Source organism: Aethalodelphis obliquidens, unplaced genomic scaffold, assembly GCF_003676395.1.
Source record: "Aethalodelphis obliquidens isolate GAN/ISIS:26980383/991018 unplaced genomic scaffold, ASM367639v1 scaffold7, whole genome shotgun sequence".
Taxonomy (NCBI): domain Eukaryota; kingdom Metazoa; phylum Chordata; class Mammalia; order Artiodactyla; family Delphinidae; genus Aethalodelphis; species Aethalodelphis obliquidens.
In genome coordinates, this window is record NW_020837951.1 from 31,645,630 (window position 1) to 31,669,383 (window position 23,754).

Genomic DNA, 23,754 nt, shown 5'->3' on the forward strand with positions numbered 1-23,754 from the left:
TAGTGTATACTGCTGAGTTTTGCTCTTAATTGTATTAGCTTACACAAAAATTTGCATATGTGGGATTATAAATTCTTCTACTAGCAAAGAATCTAATATTAGATTTTAGCCTTTAAGAGTGATTTTAATTTACATTTAATTCCCTTTTATTAAATACTGTAAGAGATCCTCACAACATAAAGTGATTTGAATGACTGTTTTCAAAATTGGAATTTTGTACATTCCAATTTTTTTCTAGACTGTATCTATAATAATACTGACATTTATTTAGAGTTTACTCTGTCATGCATTTGTATTGTCTCATTTAGTCCTTAAAACAACTCTATGTAGTAGAAATTATTATCCCTACAGATGAGAAACTAAGGCCTGGAGAGTTGATGCACCTTACAAGTTCACACATACAGTAAATAGCTTTGGGATTTAAACCAGGTAATATATGTCTGGAGCCTGGCCTCTTAACCAGTATAAACTCTTTTTTTCTCTAATACTGGAAAAGAATTATATGAACCAAAATGTTCTCCCTAAATAACTGTAAGATTTTTGACTGTTGGGCTAATGGGCCCACTCAGACTAAGTTTGAGGGTGACGTTACTTTTTTTTTTTCATTCTTTTAGCTGATATAGCCCAGAGATATAGGATAAGCAAATACCCAACCCTCAAATTGTTTCGTAATGGGATGATGATGAAGAGAGAATACAGGGGTCAGCGATCAGTGAAAGCACTTGCAGATTACATCAGGCAACAAAAAAGTGACCCCATTCAAGAACTTCATGACTTAGCAGAAGTCACCACTCTTGACGTAAGTCATTAACTTTTGCTGTATCAAATGAAGCCTGCCTGATTAATGTAAACAAATTCTTATGCAATCAAAGAATCTGGCATTTTCTTATACTTCATTGCAGTGGATTATATATATATATATATATACACACACACACACACACATACTTAACAAGTTGAATTTTTCTTGAATTAATTCTCAAGGGAAATGCTAATATTTTACTGAACCTTTGGATAAAATGTATATAGCAATACAGTAAAGTTGTACTAATTTGAATTAATTGAGGGTAAAGGGTAGCCTGAATTATGAAGAAATAGAAGTTAATGTCAGGCATACACAAAGTTTCCATAGTTTGCTTAGTGGAGACCCTTATGTAGAAGTGTGAGAGACCCACGGTGGAGTCTCTACCAACAGTCACACATTACGAATTGATGTATTATTTTAACACATCTTAGAATTAGTCATCTTATTTAGGAAGGACTGTCACTGATTAAACAGTTATGTATTTCTTGAAATTTTAAAATAAAATGTTGGAAGGAAATTATTAGATTAGATGATAGTTAAGACTGTTTTCAACCTAATGTAATCTTTAATAGTTTTGGACTAGGTGTTAAAAGCCAATTATGCATTTATAGTCATACTTCATTTGAAGATAATTGAACAGCAGCTGGGTAAATGCAATAACATTATTCTTAAAGAACTGTATATGTTTATAAAGTAATTACATACTTTATTTTACAGCGCAGCAAAAGAAATATCATTGGATATTTTGAGCAGAAGGATTCAGAAAACTATAGAGTTTTTGAAAGAGTAGCAAATATTTTGCATGATGATTGTGCCTTTCTAGCTGCATTTGGGTAAGTAGGCTGAGAGTGTGTTAGTGGGTCGGGTCAGCTCAGCTGTCGTGTTAAGTTCTTGTTGTGTGTGGTCGTTTTCTGAAGATGACCTCTCCAAAGATTATCTCAGTCCTCTTAAAGTCACCAACCAATTTTTACACCTATCTCTGACTCTTTCTAAGAGTTTAAGTCTGTTAATTATTCTTTCTGTACTATATTCTATTTCAAAATGTGGGTAAGAGGAAAAGGTTGGACAGGTTAACTCTCATACTTTTGTTCAGCTCATTTACTAACACTATCCTGTGTCACAAAAAATGCTTATTAACCTGTGGGGTTTCCAAACTGAAACAACACAGTGTTTCTCATTAATGACCATGAACTTCATCATCTTTACTCATCTCTGGCTCTCCACCACCTTTTCTTCTGCCTTCCCTGTCTCAGAGGAACAATGCTTCTTTCCACGGCTAACCTCTTTACTTGTTTCCTTGTAATTGTCCCTTCAAAATCCTCTGGGGCTTTGATCCATCAGTTGTCCTTGCTTTCTCATGTTTTCAACCTGACCCTTTTCATGAACTCTTTCCTTTTCCAAAAACATGATTCTCTTTCCTGATCTGTCCCTTCTGTCTCTTGAGCTATAATCTCATTTCTTTCTTTTCATTCTCAATTTTTTTTCAGAGATTAGTTTTGCTTGGCTACCTTGAATTTCTCATATTTTAACCAGTTAAAATACCTTAACCTCCTGGAAGCTAACTTTTACCTCCATTACCCTAAAGAAACTTCTGTCTACACAGTCACGAAGTGACTTCTTAATTAACAAATCCAGTGGCCTTTTTCAATCTTAATCCACTTCAATATCTCTGAAGGATGTGACCCTCAACTACCCTGTCCTTTTTCTTTTTTTTTTTTTTTTTTTTTGCGGTACGCGGGCCTCTCACTGTTGTGGCCTCTCCTGCCGCAGAGCACAGGCTCTGGACGCGCAGGCTCAGCGGCCATGGCTCACGGACCCAGCCGCTCCGCGGCACGTGGGATCCTCCCGGACCGGGGCACGAACCCGCGTCCCCTGCACCGGCAGGCGGATTCAACCGCTGCGCCACCAGGGAAGCCCCTGCCCTGTCCTTTTTCTGCTGTGTCTACACTTTATGTTGAACTCCCTGGTTGATCCTTACCTTTCTGACTTCTCTGGCTTTATCTTGTTTTTTTTTTTTCTTTCTCTTTCAAAATGGAATCATTCTTATGGTTCTGTGTTTGACTCTTTCTTCTCATTGGAGGTTATCTTCCCCCATCCTTTGATGTTATACAATATTATTTTTCTCTTTTCTTTGGCCTATAACTGGTAGACTCTATTGTGGTACCTATCTTGAGTAGAGCCCAGATTTCTGGCATAGTATGTCCTCTTCATTTTGTGACCTTTCTCCTTGTTTTAAATGCTTCTATAGGTTTTTTATGTGTGTTTTATTATAAACATTATCAGTGTTTTTTGCAGATTGTTGTAGAGAGTAAATAACGGAAGAACTTCTCCCCCATGCTTTTTGTAATACTGTTTCCAGCCATGCAGGCCCCTTGCTATTCCTCAAACACTGCAAGCACACTTCTGCAGCAGAGCCTTTGCCCTTACTGTCTCTATCCAGAGTGCTTTGTCCAGATATCATCTCATCAGAAAGATCTTTCCTGATAGCTATATATAAAATAGCACTATCATCATCCAACTTGTCATTCTTTATCCACTTATTTTTCTTCATAGCACCTTTTTTTGTTTGTTTTTAACCACCCAAGATAAAAATATCTAGTTGTTTGTTTTTCCCCACAAAAATGGAAGCTCCATGAGAGGATGTTGTCAGTTTTGTTCACTGCTGTGTACCAAGTGCCAAGAACATAGCTGGTACAAAGGAAGCACATAGCAAACAGTGAATGAATGAATGGAGCATGTTCTTCCTTTCTGTTCCAGTGTCATCAATCTAGCTTAGTACTGCTTGCCCCTGTCTCCTGACTGCTGTAGTCAGAACCTGGAGATAAATCAGGGTTCAATTAATCCAAATATAATTTAGAGAGAGGAAAAAGTTACCCATTTTGACTTATAATTTGTTGTAGAATTCACTCACCAAATATTTATTCACCCATTATGTGCCTGTACCAGGCATGGGAAATAGTAAACAAATAAACAAAAAATTAGTTATTTATGGAACTATATTCTAATGATGTGTAGGTTATTTCATTTCATCTATTTTTTTTTAGAAGTTTTGGTTTAAAAAATTAAAAGAGAATTCATGGTTGAGTCTGACTTAACAAGCAGATAATATGTTTGTGTGACTGGTTTATGTGACTACATCAATGACCTTGATCCTCAGTTACTAGAAACAATCTGGGGTCAAAAACAGCTATTTAGTGCCAAAACTGCCAATCCACAGATAAAATACTGAGTCACAAAAACAGCTAACTAAAATTTCCCTTTAAAAAAATCTGCCTCATATTAAATTTTTCCTTTAAATGTATGCTTTTGTTGGTATTGCATAATCTTTATTTATTTATTTATTTATGGCTGTGTTGGGTCTTCGTTGTAGTGCGTGGACTTTCTGTAGTTGCGGTGAGTGGGGACTACTCTTCGTTGTGATGTGCGGGCTTCTCATTGAGGTGGCTTCTCTTGTGGAGCACAGGCTCTAGGCGTGCGGGCTTCAATAGTTGTGGCGCACGGGCTCAGTAGTTGTGGCTCGTGGGCTCTAGAGCACAGACTCAGTACTTGTGGCGTACAGGCTCAGTTGCTCCGTGGCATGTGGGATCTTCCTGGACCAGGGCTCGAACCCGTGTCTCCTGCATTGTCCAGTGGATTCTTAACCATTGCGCCACCAAGGAAGCCCGGTATTGCATAATCTTATAAGTAGAAAAGAAGATGGACAAGTATATATTTCAAGTTGTTACAGTTCATATGTTGCAAAACAGCTAGGGAATTCTGCTTCATTCAGGTATATTGCTGCTATTAGTTTTCTCAAAAAATATTATTACTGCTTCTCTCTTTCCATTAGAGCTGTTTCAAAACCAGAAAGATACAGTGGAGACAACATAATCTACAAACCACCAGGGGTAAGTTGCTATTTCTTAGTGTATAATTTTTAATATAATTTAAATACATATATAGTATAATCTGTAGTTTTGTACATGTTAATGTTCATAGAATCATAAAGTTTTAATATACAAAGGAACCTTAAGGCATCATTTTGTGCTAATCTAAACCTTTCAAAGTAACGATGAGGACACAAGCCTAAAGTCACTCGGGCATTTAGTGGCAGAGCTGGGACTAGAGATCCCCTGATCCCCAGGCCTTTTTCACCTCTCTGTTTTGCCTTTGGCCTGGGACTCAAATTAAAAAAAAGGCTTCAGTGGTCTGTGATCATCACTCCAACTTGAGTGAGACTAGCCAAGCTCCCAAATCTCCTGGGGTATAAGTCCACCTGGTACTTGCCAGATACTAAGGAGTGCTAAGTTGTTTTTAACCCTTGGCTAAGAAGTTAGGTGTGTCTAAACTTAGAAGTAGCTGTGGAGGCCCAGGTGATGGTAGCCACAAAAAAGACAGAAATCACAGTATTGTCACCCCAAATTGACGTAACTGTCTGTCATTGCAATTTTTACACACACACACAAATAGAAATCTATGGATTTTTTTTTAATTCATAGTTTTCACTTTAATTTTTTTTTGCGGTGTTTTGACACACTGAAGTTGTTAACTTTTCTATAGCCATATGAATGAATTTTTTGCTTAGAAAGCTCATTTCCTATTTTGAATTCATATAGGTATTTGCCTGTATTCTCTGCAATTGTGTTTCTTTAATAATAGCTTACATAGTGTGACCATCTCTGGATTATCAGAATCTATGTGTCTCTCAGTGTAGCTTTCTTGTTAAGAGCACAGGCTCTGGAATGAGACTGTTTTAATGTCAAATCTGCCACCTTCCTTACCACTTCACACTGGTCAGAATAGCCATCATTAAAAAGTCTGCAAGTAACAAATGCTGGAGAGGGTGTGGAGAAAAGAGAACCGTCCTACACTGTTGGTGGGAATGTAAATTGGTGCGGCCACTATGGAAAACAATACGGAGGTTCCTTAAAAAACAAAAAATTGAGTTGCCGTATGATCCAGCACTCCCACTCCTGGGCATATACCCAGACAAAACCATAATTCAAGAAGATACACACACCCCTGTGTTCATAGCAGCACTATATACAATAGCCAAGATATGGAAACAACCTAAATGTCCATCAACAGATGAATGGATAAAGATGTGGTACATATATACAATGGAATATTACTCAGCCATAAAAAAGAATAAAATAATGGCATTTGTAGCAACATGGATGGACCTAGAGATTATCATACTAAGGGAAGTTAAGTCAGAAAGAGAAGGACAAATATCATATCACTTATATGTGGAATCTAACATACAGTACAAATCAACATATCTAGAAACAGACTCACAGACATAGAGAACAGACTTGTGGTTGCCAAGGGGGAGAGTGGGTAGGGGAGGGAAGGAATGGGAGTTTTGGATTAGCAGAGGCAAACTATTACTGTATATAGGATGGATAAACAAGGTCCTACTGTATAGCACAGGGAACTATATTCAATATCCATAATGGAAAAGAATATGAAAAAGAATATATATAGATTCTTATACATACATATGTATAACTGAGTCGCTTTGCTCTATAGAAAAAAATAACACAACATTGTAAATCAATTATATTTCAATAAAATAAAAAAAAGAATCTGCTACCTTCCTAGGTGTATAACTCTGGGAAAGTTTATTAGCTTCTCTGCGCTTTAGTTTGTTCATTAGTAAAAACAGCCATGATAATACTGGTACCTGCTTTATGGGGATGTTTTGAGGATTAATTGAGTCAACACATACAAGGTGTTTACAGTGGTAAAACAGTGCTTGGTCACAGTAAGTTGGCTTAGGTAATGTTAGCTATTTACCATCATTTTAGGCACTTCATAGATACAATTTTGAGTGAATGTGGAAACGGATACTGCAGTTAATTAATTTTAGAGATAGCCATGCCTTAGATTTATATAGTATCATGTATTTTTCAAGGCTTTTTCACTGGAAGTCTCCAAATTTTCTTCTAACATTTTTGAAGGGAGAGATAGCTAAATTAAATCATTAGGATAATTCTTCTTTTTACAATGTCTGCCTGCTATTGATGAAGATACTGGTAAACATTTAATTGACGCAAATCCAAGGGAAAGCAGAAGGCTTACACATCACAGGTTGGATAATCAGGTCCCCGATAATCACAGAGTTATCAGCTTATTACCATCTATAGCCCTCTTTCTCAGAAGTTCCATGTTTTTTGTTTCTTTTGTATCCTGTATAGATTTTCTGGGTTCATAGATGGCTTTAATAATGCATTTTTGCTAGCGCAGGTTAGATTTGTTTAATTTTTTTCTTTGTTTTTATAACAGCATTCTGCTCCAGATATGGTGTACTTGGGATCTATGACAAATTTTGATGGGACTTACAATTGGATTCAAGATAAATGTGTTCCTCTTGTCCGAGAAATAACATTTGAAAATGGAGAGGTACAGACTTTCTAATGTGTGTTGTTAGTTTTAATTAAGATTTCCGAAAGAGCAAGCTTCCTCCACCCATCTTACTATTTTACCACAGAACTTATCAGTTATAAAAATCATACAGTGAACATAAGTACATATAGCTATTTCCATAATACAGGCCAATGGTTCTCCACCTCTGCTATCCCAGAACCCCACTGTTGTATTTCCTGCAATAGCAGTGGTTCATGACAGCCTTGAAAATGAGTTTGAAAGTGCCTCTCAGGTGATTCTGATCCCACCCTTGGTTGAAGATCCTTGTTTAAGGGGATTGCTTTAGAAGCAATGCTCTGCAGATTTTAGTTACAATTAATTACATACAGTGAATAATCATTTGGTATAAAAAGGTTTTTCTGATTCCTGTCTATCCTAAAAGAATGAAACTGTGTTCTCTTTCCATCGTAAATAATGAAGGCAATTATCAGTTGTCATGTAACTGTCCTCAGTGATCCCATGTGGCTGAAAAAAGGCCCATCCCAAACTCTGAACAACTCCCACAAAAACAAAACACAAAAACCTAAGAAGTTGGAGGAGCAAGTACAAAGAGCTGTGTCTGTGAGGTGCATCTCTCTGTTCTTCACTGTATTTGAAACATATCTTTCATTTCATTTTGTTCCTTCATTTTCAAAACCCTCAGTCTAAGAATGTAATTTTTAAAAAGCATTAAAAAAAGTTTAAAAAAAACCTTTCTATATGCATACTTACTTCAAAGAATTATAAGTGCATAGCTCAGGTATTGAATACACAGCTCAAGAAATTATCACAGAGTAAACACACCCATATAAGCCCCACCAAGTCAGAGGTTGGCAATTCTGTAAGAAGTCAGACAGTAAATATTTTAGGTTTTGCAGTTCATATAGTCTCTGTTGCAACTACTCAACTTGGCAGTTGTGGCACAAAAGCAGCCCTAGATAGTACATAAATAAGTATGGTTGTATTCCAGTAAAGCTTGCTTGCACGCTTATTGTCTTAATTTCTATCAAATGAACATCCCTTCTACTTTTCTCAGTTCTCAGGGTTTCAGGTATGTTTAGCTGAATTAACTTACATTTTTATTGTATCATTTAGTCCTTAGAGGCTTAGAAAGATCTAGTAACCTGTCACGATTATTCACCTGCTTTGACAGTTCTTACAGGGATACTTTCAAAACAATTGAAAGTTGTGGATCTGGAAAATCTTAAACAATTAAACAGGGTCTGTCCGTCCTCCCCCAGCCCTACCTCCTGCCCTACGGTAGTTGGCACATTTAATAATTCTTTAGATTTATTACATGTTGTAACCAACTACCCATAAATCCTTTAAACTATGGGGAAAGATTTGTTAACCTCTGAATCTGGTTGTCTTGCTCTCCCTCTCCTGAATCCTTTAAATACCTGCTGGGTAAAGAATATGTTGGTATGGATGTGGACATGGGTACACTTGGAAGCTCTAGCAGCATAAACTACCAGCTACTATGTTAACATATGTACTGATAAATTAGTTTAGCAAACTAATTCACATAGTTTCGAATTATTAATCTATTACTTGCCTCTTAACAGCTGTTATTTCATCCATATTTGTGTTTTTTTGTTTAAACAAAAAATTTTTTGTTTACTTACGAAATTAGTAATTTTGTTTATTACTAATAAAGTAATACATTTGTTTCTACTTTTAACTTCTTAGCTCTTAAATTTTCTAAAAGGTAACTGCTGAGTCTTCTTTCCCAATTAGTATTTATTCAGCAACATTTGTGTCTTCATTTATTCAGTCATAGGTTGATTCCATATTGTGTACAAAAATCTGTGAGCAAAGGAGAAGTGAAATAAGATTCTCTGTCTTTAAGGGGTTTTCAATCCAGTAGTTCACATGTACAGACAATATAAAGACATGCCCCATGCCACATGCCACATGAGGGGCACTGAGAAAATGTTCTGAGAGTTCAGAGAGAACTCAGTTCTACCTTTGGCAGAAATGGGATAGAATCAGGAATGGCTTTCTAAAAGAGGCATTTCAGTCCTGAAAAGGGATAAAAGAGAAAGAGAAGTACTAATGGAAATAGGGAATTAAGAGGAGGGGACAGTGCATTTATGTTGAGCATTGAAGGTACTGGAACTGGACTTGGAGATAAGGGACCAATTTGAGTTGGTGACTGAGATTGTTGACCTAGTTGAAGTTGCCAGGCTAGAGCAGAGAAGTCCAAAGACAGAACCATGGAAGAGTAGTTGCAATTAATGTGTTGGGAAAGAAAAGATGTGAGCACAAGAGATAAAAAGTGAGGAAGAAGAAATTCTAAATCAGTTTGCTAAAACATCATTGTGATGCCAGGAGCTGGGGGTAAGAGAGATGGGAAGTGACTGCTAATGACTCTGGATTTCTTTTAGGAGTGATGAAATGTTCTGGAATTAGATAGTGTTGATGCTTGCAACCTTGTGAATATAATAAAACCCACCAAATTGTACACTTCAAAATGTACTGCATTTTATGGTATTTGAATTACAGTCATCTCTTGCTTTCTGCCGGGAATTGATTCCCAGACCCCCACGGATATCAAAATCCTCGGATGCTCAAGTCCCTTACAGTTGGCCCTCCAGTATTTTTGGCTTCCACATCTATGGATTCAACCAACTCGTGGATCCTGTGGATATGGAAGGCCGACTATATATCTCAATTAACAAAAAAAGGTGAACTTGATGAAAAGCTTAATCATTTATCCTATGTGTGAGTGCAACAGTCTTAAACATGGAGACAGGAACCAGAAGAAAACTCTTATCCTATAAAATAGGTTCCAGTTTCAGCTTTTTTAGGGTAAGGACATGTGTGCTGTCTCCTGAGGCAGTTCCTAAGTTATAGAGAGATAAGCAAAAGAATTGTTAATGGAAATGATTTTATTATGGGGCCCTTTCTGGACTTTTTTTATGAGTCAGAACTTAGCATTTGTCAGAGAGAATAAATGATCAAAATATGCTGTCTACTTACCACATTTCTCTTGTATTCTCCAATAACAATAATAAAAATTTTTTAAGTAACAAAAATTTCAAGATGTTTTTGTGTATGTATACATACAAGGTATCTAAACATACACATATATAGTGGCAAGTATTTGTTAATAATGTTGATAAATTGTGTATTGGTTGAAAACTGGCTATGTTATGGGGTTTTTGTCTTTTGTTCTGAATCACACTTTTCAGCTTTTGGTAGGTCTCATGTAAGTGGAGTGGGTTTTGCAATAAACCTTAGAATAAGCATAAGTTTGCAAATCAGTTAGATTTATTTATTGCTGGTACACTCAGTTTTTCAGTGTTATCCGTGAAGACTGTTTATCCTCTCGTAAAATCAACATCTTGAAAAAGAATCAGCATAGTTCCTCCTTTGGTCAACTCACGTTTTAAATGTCATGGCTTCATCCAATACTAGCTAACAGGTCAGCCTAGTGGTTACTTTAAGGCAGGTCAGCATCTACAGTACAGCAGGACATGTGAGTCCTCTGAGTGCTTGGATACTTAAGGTGGAGGGCATGCGTTCCTTCCTCCATTAAGGCATTTATTGACATCATTGGATCTCTTTCCTGGGATGTTGCAGCTGTTGCATGTTATGTGGGCTGGGTTTAAAATTGTTCCTACCTAGAAAATAGCTAGAGCTGAATGGAGAGGCCTGATAATTCTCACTGAATACTTCTCTATACAGGAATTGACAGAAGAAGGACTGCCTTTTCTCATACTCTTCCACATGAAAGAAGATACAGAGAGTTTAGAAATATTCCAGAATGAAGTAGCCCGACAATTAATAAGTGAAAAAGGTAGACAGATTAAGGTGTTTGTTTATATCCTTCCTTTCTCTATTTTTGTACCTTCTCCCTTTTCCATTACATTAATACAGAAACATATTTGGGTTAAAAACTTAACAAATTATTTTAACTCTGCTCAACTCCTGAATTTACATTGAAAACCTGGGGATGGGAGGCGTCAGTAGAGATAATATGAAGCAATAGCTTTAAAAAAGAAAACAAACAAACCCTGACTCTTTTAGCTCTCTAAAATCAAACAGCATGAAAAGTGGGGTCATGGGTGGACAGTGTTAGTTTTAGGCACTTTCTTCCAGCACCTTGATACCTCTCTGGTCCTTTTCTAATAGTCCCAAAAATACTGCTGAGAGAACTTACACAGTCAGATTAACATTTACTATATTTCCAAGTGAAAGAAAGTTGAGTAGTTCTCTGCAGACTTCTCCAAAGCATCAAAAAGGAATTTGAGGTATCACCAGCTTTCCCTCTGTAGTTAGAGAAGAAAGTCAAACAAAATAAACTGAAGGCTTTGTATAGAGCCATGCCCATATTAGTTACTCTAAATATTTTTGGGGTTGAATTGGATTAAAAATCGACCAGTAGGGACTAGAAGGGCATCCTTGATGAAATGAAGATGATCCTATGAGAACAGATCATATGTCAGTTTCTGGAACTTGTTCCCCAGACCTGGGTAATCTGCAGAGCAAATGATTACCCACTTAAAGAAAATTTAAAAATTCACTATAGCATTTGAATTTGGGTTGAGTTCCTATAATTTTTAAGGAAATTATACTCTCTGCCCTAAGAATTAAGATCCTACCTTTTTAAAGTGTTGTAATATTTAGGCTTTAGTTTTTGTGGTCTACATTACTCTAAAGCATGTTGGGTTTTTTTAGTATGTCACTTTTTATGAACTTGCAAACTTATGAGAATACACTGTGTGAGCGCTGACTGTTATGCTAGACAGAAATGTCTTAGCTGATTGCATGTCTTCTTCCTCTTTTGACCCTCAAAAGAATATTCTAATCTACCTCTCCAAATTCTGTTTCTTTTAAAGGTACCATAAACTTTTTACATGCTGACTGTGACAAATTTAGACATCCTCTTCTGCATATACAGAAGACTCCAGCAGATTGCCCTGTAATAGCTATTGACAGCTTTAGGCATATGTATGTGTTTGGAGACTTCAGGGATGTATTGTAAGTATTCATTTTGGTTTTTTAAAATTACTGATATATGTCTCAAAAATGAACTTAAAATAATTGTCTGAATATTTTAAATAACCCTATGTTGAAATGCTTTGTTATTCAAAAGGAAGAGTTTTTTTTTTTTCACTCCAGATTATAGTATAATTGACTGTGGGGAATTCCCTGATGGTCCAGCAGTTAGGACTTGGCGCTTTCACTGGTCGGGGAACTAAGATCCTGCAAGCTGAGCAGTGTGGTAAAAAAAAAAAAAAGAAAAGAAAATGTTAACTGACTATGAGAATTATGATATATCCCTATAGAAATGCCAGCATTAGATGATCCTAAATGCTTGGGAATTAATCTCTGAAAGAAAATTTTTGACCTATGAGAAATTCGTTTTGAATTGAGTTTGGTCTTTGTCAGCACATCAAGGAAAGTGGGTTAATCCTATGTAGGTTAAAGGAAATGGGTAATATTGCTGCTTATTTGTGACTGTGTCTACCGAGAACATTAGTGGTGTTTAAGACCCAGAAGATGGCTGTGACAAGGCATTTGTAAGGGCATACAGCTAGGGACCTTTCCAAGAACGGATATGCTTCCTGACTCTATTCTCACCTTTCCACAGTATTAATAAACATATAAACCTTGTAACTACCACAGATATTAAATTTTTATCAGCTTTCTGAGATGTTAAATACAGTGATTAAAAATGGAAATGTTTCTTCATATATGAAAAATTTAAGCAATACAGGTATTAATTCAAACTAGACCTTTTCTTTTCAAAATTCATTTAAATAACCTCTTTTTTAATGTCCAAAGATTAAATTTCACAGTTAGAGGGTGATTTGAAGTCCTATTGCAGGATGAATTACCTCATTCATTTCTAAATATTTTAATAGAGATGTGGTTCTTTGATAGAAGATTCTCAGTCCTCATATAGAGGAGGCCTACATTTGAGTCCTACCTCGGTCAAATCACTTAACTTCTCTGTTCTTGTTTCTTTACACTTAAAATATGGTTGGTGGTACAGCCTCCCTAATGGGATTGTTACAGAAATTAACAAGATGATGGCTGTGTTATGAACCTTAAAGTACTTACAGATACTGTTTTTATTTTACCTGTACTCAAAAGAATACCACTTAGCATATTAACTCATTGAAAATTTATCCGGGTCTTCTATACGACAGTTGTATAACATAAACCAAGTCATATAAAAACTAATGGTTTAGGGCTTCCCTGGTGGTGCAGTGGTTGGGAGTCTGCCTGCCGATGCAGGGGACACGGGTTCGTGCCCCGGTCCGGGAGGATCCCGTGTGCCGCGGAGCGGCTGGGCCCGTGAGCCATGGCCGCTGAGCCTGCACGTCTGGAGCCTGTGCTCTGCGGCGGGAGGGGCCGCGACAGTGAGAGGCCCACGTACCGCAAAAAAAAAAAAACAAAAAACAAAAAAACCCCAACGGTTTAAAGTTTACTAAGACTGGATCCCTGCCCTCAAAGAACTCACAACCAGGTAGAAAAAGAAGACAAGCTGGGTAACAGGCAGTTGTTTTATAATGTGATAAGTGCTCTGACAGAGTTCAGCAGAAGGGGCACCTGATTCAAGATTTCTGGAGATGTTAATGCCTAAGGTAGGACCTAAAGTTCTCTAGAAGTTTTTCATGGAAGTGAGAAGGAGACAGGGCTTGGAGAAAAGTGATGTTGGTAGAAACAAGTACAGAGTCTCTTGGCTGAATATGAGTGAACAGCAGGGGTGTCGCTGAGGGATGCGGTCAAGAGAAGTAAATAGGAGCTTGTTCATGAAAGCCCCTACATGCTGTGTTAAGGAAGTTTGATCCTGAAAACTATGAAGAGCCAATGAAGGATTTTAATCAGGGAATTGTTTTTTTAAAGATCACTCTGAATGCAAACTGGAGAATAGATTAGAGGGAGTCAAAATAGGATCTAGGAGGCTGTTCAGTAATCCAGGCAAGAGTTGATGGTAGATACTTAAATGAATGAATTTCCAAAATTCTGGCAGTAGCACTAAGTAAAGCTAGAGAGAAGCAGGATTCTTGAGACTTTTTTTTAGGTGGAATAGGAGGACTTGTGGGGGAGGGGCGAGGCTAGCCCTGATGGCCAGGACTCTGATTTGGACAACTAACTGGGTTGTGATGCCACTAACTGAGCTGGGAACTTAGTGGAGGAGCAGCCTTGTGGTAAAGATGACGAGTTCCCTTTCTTGGCATATTGAATTTGAGGTGCTTGTGGGCTACAAAGGAGAAGAGTGTCCAGAACGGAGTTTATATGGCTCTGGGATTCAACAGTGAGATAAGGGCTGGGTCTTGAACACATGGGGATGTAGTTGAAGTTACTGAAACAGATGAGATGACCTAGAACGGGGTTGAAAGTGGAACCCTGATGAATACCAACATTTAAGGAGAGGATAGCAGAAGGAACATGTGCAGAAGACCGAAGAGGGGGAGGAATCAAAGAAGTGAAAGAAAAAACAGAAAAGAGTAATATGGTAATTGCGGGAGGAGCACTTCTATCAGGAAGGAATGCTCAACCGGAAGATAAGGATGGAGCATCTGTTAGATTTGACCCTCAAAAGGCTGTATTGCAATGAATTGAAGAGTGTTTGGTAAGGAAATGAAGATTTGACATGAAGATTCTTGCAAGAAGCTAGCCTCTAAAGGGAAAGAAAAATAGGGAGATAGCTCCAGAGAGACATAGGGTGAAGTAAAGTTTTAGCTTTTCTTCCCCCCACTCCCCTTAGGGTAACAAGAAACTAAATATGATTAAATGCTTGTTGGGACAGAATCAAATGGATTTATTGAAGAGATAGGGAAAAGAGGGGTTCACTGATAAAGCAAAGTCGTAAGGAGCACAGAGGGAATGAGGGGCAAAGGAAAGGAAATAACCTACCCTCCCTAGTGAGAAAGAGAAGGAAGGGTGCAGCATTTCTTTGGGTTTTTTGGGGATTATGGTGTTAGCGACAGCAGCAGAAAACTGCTGAGGATCCTGTCTGATTCTTGTTTTTAACTGTGGCTAAGGAAGCAAGATCATTTGCTGAGTGAGGAGCTGGGGGATAGTTTGAGAGGGCAGGACTGTGCTGGATTTAAAAAGGAAGAGTAGTTGTTCCCAGAAATCCACCATAAAGATCCAGATCTCCCTAAAATCCGGCATTTATTTGGATAAAAATTGGAACTCATACAGTCCGCTTAGCAGCTGTGTGAGCGTTGACTGTTGTGCTAGACAGAAATGTCTTAGCTGATTGCATGTCCTTTTCCTCTTACTTCATTGGCTTGCCTCCAGAGGCTGCAAGCTCAAGATAAAAGAACAAACTTTTTAGGAGAGGGGGCAGCTGTTCTAGTGGTTGAGTTCGCTGCAAGAGCTTCCAGGCAGTGACTGTGCTTGGCATTAAAATGCTGCCCTATTCATGGGTCATTTGCATAAAGTCTTATCAGGCCATTTCCCTACCTTTGGTAGTGGATAAATCTTGGGTTGATTATTTACTTCTTCCTTTCACTGGAAATTTACAGCTTTAATTATGAAGTCTCAAATTAGCGGAAGTCAATAGGATGTTGACTCAGGTTAGGTTTACCAATCAGCAACCAAACTATGCCCAACTTTGGCTTTTATTCCTAGGAATGTTGTTACACGTGAAGGGAAACCTGTGACGAATTCTATCTTGGCTATCTTAAGTTTTTTCCTCCAGTTCTGAAGTCGGGTTTAAAACACTCTAGCACTTCCAATCCCATCTTGGTGTCTGTTTCTTAGACTATCCAAACTAAGGTAAATGGTCATATTCTTTATCACATGACCCAGTCCCCCTATCCTCCAACCATAGTTCACTGGACCAAGAGATGGGCACTTGACCAAGAAAAGCTAATTTATCAGCTGGCAGCATTCTGCTTGTGCCCTGGTGCCAAAAGACACTGAGTCAATAAGATTCCCCAAAGAAATATGGAAATGGGAAATGATCCTCTCCCATCCTGCAAGTGGTTAGTCCTGTGAGCAGGGACGGAGATAAGAGAAGTGACTGTATTTGAAGCTCTGCAACAAATTACTTCTTTAATTTCTCCCTTAGGTGCCTGATTTCCCCTCCTAGGCACTATTTCCTCTAATATTTTTTTAATTGTAAAGAGGCATATGCTGTGTGAGCTACAAACTGAGCCTATGTGAATAGATAAGTGTTAAAAATCAAAACATGCAGCAAAGTGAATCAGACACATTTAATGGCTTGTGTAATTGTCATTGTGCTGCATGGTAATTAAGGCTTAAATGATCAACAGTTTCCATAAATTGGTGTAATTACTATTACTTCTGCTTAGTAGGACGGCATTTCTGGGGTTAAGTGGGGGACGTATGGTTGTGGTAAGGAGAGACAAAGCAGATTTATGCTGCAGTTTCCTCCCAAGCTAGAGGCAGGCACTGTAGCATGGTGGGGGCAGGGCGAGGTGCTAACCAGTGTTGTATTCATCTCTTCTTGCAGAGAAAATGAGGGTTAGGGAGGTAAGGTAACCAGCAAGGCCGCACAACTAATTAGTGGCAGGGCTAGGAATCATGTCAGAGTATACTGAACCCCCAAATCCCAAGCTCATAACACTTGATACCAAAGCAGTTACATTTTCAGTATATATAAAAGCAGTGTAAGTGTGAATGTGAAAGATGTTTGAAGAGACAGTATTGCTAGTACCGGAAACTAAATCACAGATCTCTAAATCCTTAGTTTTTTTCTATAGATTGACCAGATTGGTCTCTTGCCAAATGTAAAGGAAAAACTTTTATATGGAGATGGGAATGGGGGGAAGTTTTGAAGCCCAAGAGCACATGAGGGTAGGTCTAGGAAATGTTCTCCAGTCCCGAGAGAAGAGAATAAATGATGGGGTCTGGTATAAGACTGTGGAAGGGCTTTCTAGAGAATCTTACCTTCTAAAAAACTGTGGCCTGCAAATACCCTACCATCTGTTCCTTTGCTTAAGGGTTCTTATGTAAGCTGCCACTGGAGCCCCAGTGATGGGAAAAAGCAGCAGGACAGACTTCAGGTCACTCCTAGGAAAATTAACAGGCTACTCTAATGCTAATGAGTTCCCCAACTCTGGGCTCTAGGTCATTTCTTCCAAATCACTATATCACTGAGAATTATGATCGTAATTCCTTGAAGTACTCAGGTGAGGGTGGTTGTGGTGAGCTGAGACGAGACTGAAACTACAGGGGTGGGGTATCTCCCTAATTCAGCAATTTGCTTGTCTGCCACGATGAACTCTAGCCTGTCTCGTTGAACTTAGAGGGAACCAACCAGGAACTGAATGAAATGGTAAAGAACTTGGAGGGACAGGTAAGAGAAATGTTTAGAATCAGGTCACCGTTAAGTTCCCCTTTAACCCTGAGAATCTGGTTTTGTTCTTCATTGTCTAGGGGGTTCTTTTTTTTTTTACCCAAATCAGGCTTTTCTTGATTGAAAAAAAAATGGTGCCGAGAAATCTTTTTTTTATTATGTTCTTTTTTTTAATTTTTTAATTTTATTTTTTATACAGCAGGTTCTTATTAGTCATCAGTTTTATACACATCAGTGTATACATGTCAATCCCAATCGCCCAATTCATCACACCACCACCCCCACCCCCGCCGCCACCGCTTTCCCCCCTTGGTGTCCATGCGTTTGTTCTCTACATCTGTGTCTCAACTTCTGCCCTGCAAACCAGTTCATGAGAAATCTTTTTAAAAGGCAAACCTTATTTAGTTTTTATTATCTCTTGTTATACTAACTGCTTTGTAATGGCATTAGTAGATGTTCATCCAGTGCTTTGCTTTTAGTTTCATCTGCTTATTACAAGATTAATAAGAGTTTTGACTACTTTGAATGTATATATCTGGAATATATCCTAATATTTATCAACTACCCATCTGCCCTATTCCCCACCTCTCCTATTTATCTGTATACTTTTGATTCTCTGAATGTGTCTCTCCTGTCAACCACTGGGCAATATACACAGTGGTCCAGGTCCCTAAACACCATTTTTATTTTCATATACCGTACTTATCGTACAACTGATATTGATACGTAGTATTTATAAGTACTTTTTATTTTACAAATCATTCCAGTATATTTTACCTTATTTGGTCCTGCCAGCAAAATAGACATCAAACACTGACAGAGCCAGGCACTGTACCAGCCTTACTTTATACTTTTGTATGTGTTTTCAGTTAATCTATAACAAGCTTAGAAAATAGGTATTATTTCCACTTTTACAATAAAGAAGTTAAGCTCTGAGAGATTTATAAACTTTACTGAAGTGGAGTCACTATAGAGGCGATATAGCATAGTGGTTAGGTGCACAAGACTCTAGATCCAGACTGCTTAGATTTAAATCCCAGTCTGTTACCTATTAGTTATATCATCCTGGGCAATTTCTTACCACCTCTATGCCTCTGTTTGCTCATCGGTAAAATAGGAATAATAATAGCATCTACTTAATAGGGTTGTTGTGAGCATTAAATGAATGTATATATCTATGGCTCTTAGAACAGTGATACATGGTCAGTGCTATTAGAAGGCTAGCTATGATTATTATAGGCAATAATATATTTGGATTCAAATCCAAGTCTGTTAGACTATAAAAACAATAGTTAAGTTAAATAAAGCAGTTGTTCTCATTTTACATATCAGAAAGCTGAAGCTCAAAGACGTTAAGTAACTTAAATGGCAAGATACAGTGTTTTTACACTGTAGTACATTGAATGAGTTCAAACTACATTATTGTATGAGTCAAAAAGTAGAAAACAATATTAGGAAATTGAATCCAGCAGTGTATGAAAGAATAATAATATATCACAACCAAGTGGGCTTTATCCCAAGTGTGCAAGGCTCATTCAGCCTTCAAAAATCAATGAGAGTAATTCAGCATATACTGATTACATCAACATATGCAAGAAGCATTTGACAAAATTCAATATCCATCATGACAAAGATGCTTAACAAACTAGGAATATATGGAAACTTCCTCAATCTGATAAAGGACATTTACAAAGAACCTACTGCTAATACATATTTAATGGTGAAAGACTGAATGCTTTCCCCTTAAGATCAGGAACCAGGCAAAGATGTCTACTCTCTTTGTATGTGTGTGTTAAGTATATCATTTGTTCCTTATTTCTGATTATAAAAATTTTATCTTCTTTGTGGATAATTCTTAAAGTTGATAAAATGCCAAAGAATAAATTAAAAATCACCCATAAATCCACAAGAGATCTATACATGTGTTATAAAATTAGAGCTATGCTATTTTATGAATTTTTTTTATCCACATAAACATCTTCCCATGTCATTAATATTTTTCTGTTATTTCTAATGGTCAGATAGCTTGCCTTTGAATGGATTGTTTCATGATTTGTCTAAATAACCCCTGTTGTTTGAAATCCAGGTTTTTCCCATGAAAAAATAAATAACACTGCTAGTAATGGGACTTTACCTGATTCATCCTCATTAACATTCTTATAGTTTTGGGTGCTGTCGAACACTTTGAGTTCTGTGACACCATCATGATTTTCCCTCGTTTTCCCGTTGTTTTTTGGTGCTTTCATTGTCTTTTACTGATTGTGCTTGTCTTTCACCCTTTGTAATAATGATCATAGTACTGTGCTGTCTAATATGATAGTTACTAGCCCTATATGAATACTTAAGTTTACATTAATTAAAATGATATAAATTAAAAGTCAGTTTCTCAGGCACTCTAAACCCATTTGAGGTGCTCAGTGGCGACATGCGGGTAGTGGTTCCTGTATTTGACAGCATAGATATACAATATTTTTCCGTCTTCACACAAGTGCTCCTTCCTTCTCTCTGGATAGCAGCTTCTTCTGCTGCTGTGCTGTAACTTCTGCATGGATGTGGTTTTTTTTTTTTTTTAAATTTATTTATTTAGTTTTGGCTGCATTGGGTCTTCGTTGCTGTGCGTGGCCTTTCTTTTTAGTTGCAGTGAGCGGGAGCTACTTTTCATTGCTGTGCACGGGCCTCATTGCAGTGGCCTCTCTCGTCTTGGAGCACTGGCTCTAGGCGCGCGGGCTCTAGAGCGCAGGCTCAGTAGTTGTGGTGCATGGGCCTAGCTGCTCTGCAGCATGTGGGATCTTCCTGGACCAGGGCTCGAACCCGTGTCCCCTGCATTGGCAGGCGGATTCCTAACTACTGTGCCACCAGGGAGGCCCCATGGATGTGGTTCTGATTTATCATGACAGGACTTAGCATGAACTCTATATGATTTTATAACTCTTTGACTTTGTAACTCTATATGACTTTGTAACTCTAATCAAATCATCTGTGTTCCTTATATCTCTTAGTTCACATCCTCCAGGATCTGATTGGCTCAACACACATAGATTGGTTCCCTCTCCACTCCAAATTATATGTCCCCTCACTTTTTTTTCCAGCTTTATTGAGGTATAACTGACAAAATTGCATATATTTAAGATATATTTTGATATATGTATACATTGTGAAATAATTACCACAGTCAAGTTCATTAACCTATCACCTCCTGTAGTTACGTTTTTTTTTTTTTTTTGGTGAGAACAATTAAGGTCTATTCTCTTAGCACATTTCAAATATACAATGCAATATTAGTACTATAGTCACCATGCTGTACATTAGATCTCCAGAACTTACTCATCTTGCATAACTGAAACTTTGTATCCTTTGACCAACACTTTTCCATGTCTCCCACCCACTCAGTCCTTGGTGCCCACCAGTCTGTCCTCTGCTCCTGTGAGTTGTTTTTTCATATTTCACTTAGCATAATGTCATTCAGGTTCATCCATGCTGTCAAAAATGACAGGATTTCCTTCTTTGTTAAAGCTGAATAACATTGCATTGTGTGTGTGTGTGTGTGTGTGTGTGTGTGTGTATAAACCTTACCCATATTTTCCTTATCCATTCATTGATTGATGGTCACTAGGTTATTTCTCTATCTTGGATGTTGTGAATAATGCTGAAATGAACATGACAGTGCAGATATCTCAAGATACTGATTTCATTTCCTTTGCCTATACACTCAGAAGTGGGATTGTTGGGTCATAAGGTAGTTATATTTTTATTTTTTGAGGAACCTCCATACTGTTTGCCATAATGGCCTTACCAGTTTACATTACCATGAACAGCATACAACGGCTCTCTCTTCTCCATATTCTTGCCAACACTTATTATCTTTTGTCTTTTTGATAATAACCATTCTAACAGATGTGAGTTTTGTAAAATCATTGTGCATTTTGCAAATCATTGTGGTTTTTGATTTGCATTTCCCTGATGCCTAGTGATGTTGAATACCTTTTCATGTACCCATTAGCCCTTCATATATTGTCTTTTGAGAAATGTCTCTTCATGTTCTCTACCCATTTTTAAATTAGGCTTTTGTTTTCTTGCTATTGAGTTGTGTTAGTTCCTTATGTTTTTGGATACTAAACCCTTACCATGTATATGATTTGCATATATTTTCTCTCATTCTGTAGGTTGTCTGTTCACTCTGTTGTTTCCTTTGCTGTGCAGAAGCTTTTTTGTTTGATACAATTGCATTGTCTTTGCTTTTTTTTTTTTTTTTTTTGGCGGTACATGGGCCTCTCACTGTTGTGGCCTCTCCCGTTGCGGAGCACAGGCTCCAGACGTGCAGGCTCAGCGGCCATGGCTCACGGGCCCAGCTGCTCCGCGGCATGTGGGATTTTCCCGGACCGGGGCACGAACCTGTGTCCTCTGCATCGGCAGGCGGACTCTCAACCACTGCACCACCAGTGAAGCCCTATCTTTGCTTTTATTGCCTGTGCTTTTTGGGGTCATATCCAAAAAGTCATTGCCCAGACCAATGTCAAGAAACTTTATGCCTCTGTTTTCTTCTAGGAGTTTTACAGTTTCAGGTCTCACATTTAAGTCCTTAATCCATTTTGAATTGATTTTGTATATGGTGTGAGAGAGATATACAAAATAAAATTGGGTAAGGGTCCAGTTTTATTCCTCTTCATGTGATTCCCAGCACCATTTATTTAAAAAACTACTCTTTCTTGGGCTTCCCTGGTGGCACAGTGGTTAAGAATCCACCTGCCAGGCTTCCCTGGTGGCGTAGTGGTTGAGAGTCCGCCTGCCGATGCAGGGGACATGGGTTCATGCCCCGGTCCGGGAGGATCCCACGTGCCACAGAGCGGCTGAGTCCATGGGCCATGGCCACTGGGACTGTGCGTACAGAGCCTGTGCTCCACAACGGGAGAAGCCACAGCAGTGAGAGGCCTGCGTACCGCAAAAAAAAAAAAAAAAAAAAAGTCCACCTGCCAATGCAGGGGACACAGGTTCAAGCCCTGGTCCGGGAAGATCCCACATGCCTTGGAGCAACTAAGCCCTTATACCACAACTACGGAGTCTGTGCTCTAGAGCCCGTGAGCCACAACTACTGAAGCCTGCGTGCCTAGAGCCTGTGCTCCGCAACAAGAGAAGCCACCGCAATGAGAAGCCTGCGCACTGCAACAAAGAGTAGCCCCCACTCGCCACAACCAGAGAAAACCCTGCATGCAGCAATGAAGACCCAACACAGCCAAAAATAAAATAAATAAATAAATTAAAATAAAGACTACCCTTTCCTCATTGTGTATTCTTGGTACCTTTGTGGAAGATCAGTTGACTATGAATGTCTGGATTTACTTCTGGGCTCTCTATTCTGTTCCAATGATCTATGTGTCTGTTTTTATAATAGTACCATATTGTTTTGATTATTACAGCTTTGTAGTATATGCTGAAATCACGTAGTGTGATGTTTCCATCTTTGTTGTTCTTGCTCAAGATTGATTTGGCTATTCAGGGTCTTTTGTGGTTACATATGAATTTCAGGATTGTTTTTTCTATTTCTGTGAAAAATACCATTGGGATTTGGTAGGGATTGTGTTGAATCTGTAGATTGCTTTAGGTAGTATGGACATTTTAACAATATTAAATCTTCCAGTTCATGAACACAGGGTATCTTTCCATTTATTTATGTCATTTTTCATCAGTGTTTTATAGTTTTGAGTGTACAGATATCTTACCTCCTTGGCTAAATTTATTCCTAAGTATTTTCTTGTTTTTGATAAATATGCCCACTTCCACTAGTTCTATTTAATGTCATACTGGAAGTCCTAGCAAGTACAATAAGACAAAAAAATAAATAAAAGGTGTTCAGACTGGAAAGAAACTATCTTTCTTTGTAGATGACATGATTATGTATGTAAAAACTCCCAATGAATTCACAAAACAGCTTCTAGAACTGATAAGTGCTTTTAGCAGAATACAAGGTCAACTTTTAAAAAATCACTTTTATTTCTATACACTAACAGAGAACAGTTGGAAACCATTAAACTTTTGAAGTATCATTTATAATAGCTCCAAAGGAAAAAAATTTTAAAGAACTATTTAGGGGGCTTCCCTGGTGGCACAGTGGTTGAGAGTCCGCCTGCCGATGTAGGGGACACGGGTTCGTGCCCTGGTTTGGGAAGATCCCACATGCCGCGGAGCGGCTGGGCCCGTGAGCCATGGCCGCTGAGCCTGCGCGTCTGGAGCCTGTGCTCCGCAATGGGAGAGGCCACAACAGTGAGAGGCCCGC

The 23,754-nt window shown here is 38.2% G+C and overlaps 1 protein-coding gene across 2 annotated transcripts in view; it reads left to right on the plus strand.

Moving 5' to 3' along the window:
- Positions 1-23,754, plus strand: part of ERP44 (endoplasmic reticulum protein 44) — a 92,475-nt gene that overhangs the window by 58,685 nt on the left and 10,036 nt on the right. For both annotated transcript variants that reach the window (XM_027105370.1, XM_027105371.1), the window contains 6 exons: positions 615-799; positions 1,523-1,638; positions 4,635-4,692; positions 7,073-7,189; positions 10,883-10,994; positions 12,037-12,178. In XM_027105370.1, coding sequence (XP_026961171.1) covers positions 615-799; positions 1,523-1,638; positions 4,635-4,692; positions 7,073-7,189; positions 10,883-10,994; positions 12,037-12,178 — 730 coding nt within the window. The remainder of the gene's footprint in view (positions 1-614; positions 800-1,522; positions 1,639-4,634; positions 4,693-7,072; positions 7,190-10,882; positions 10,995-12,036; positions 12,179-23,754) is intronic.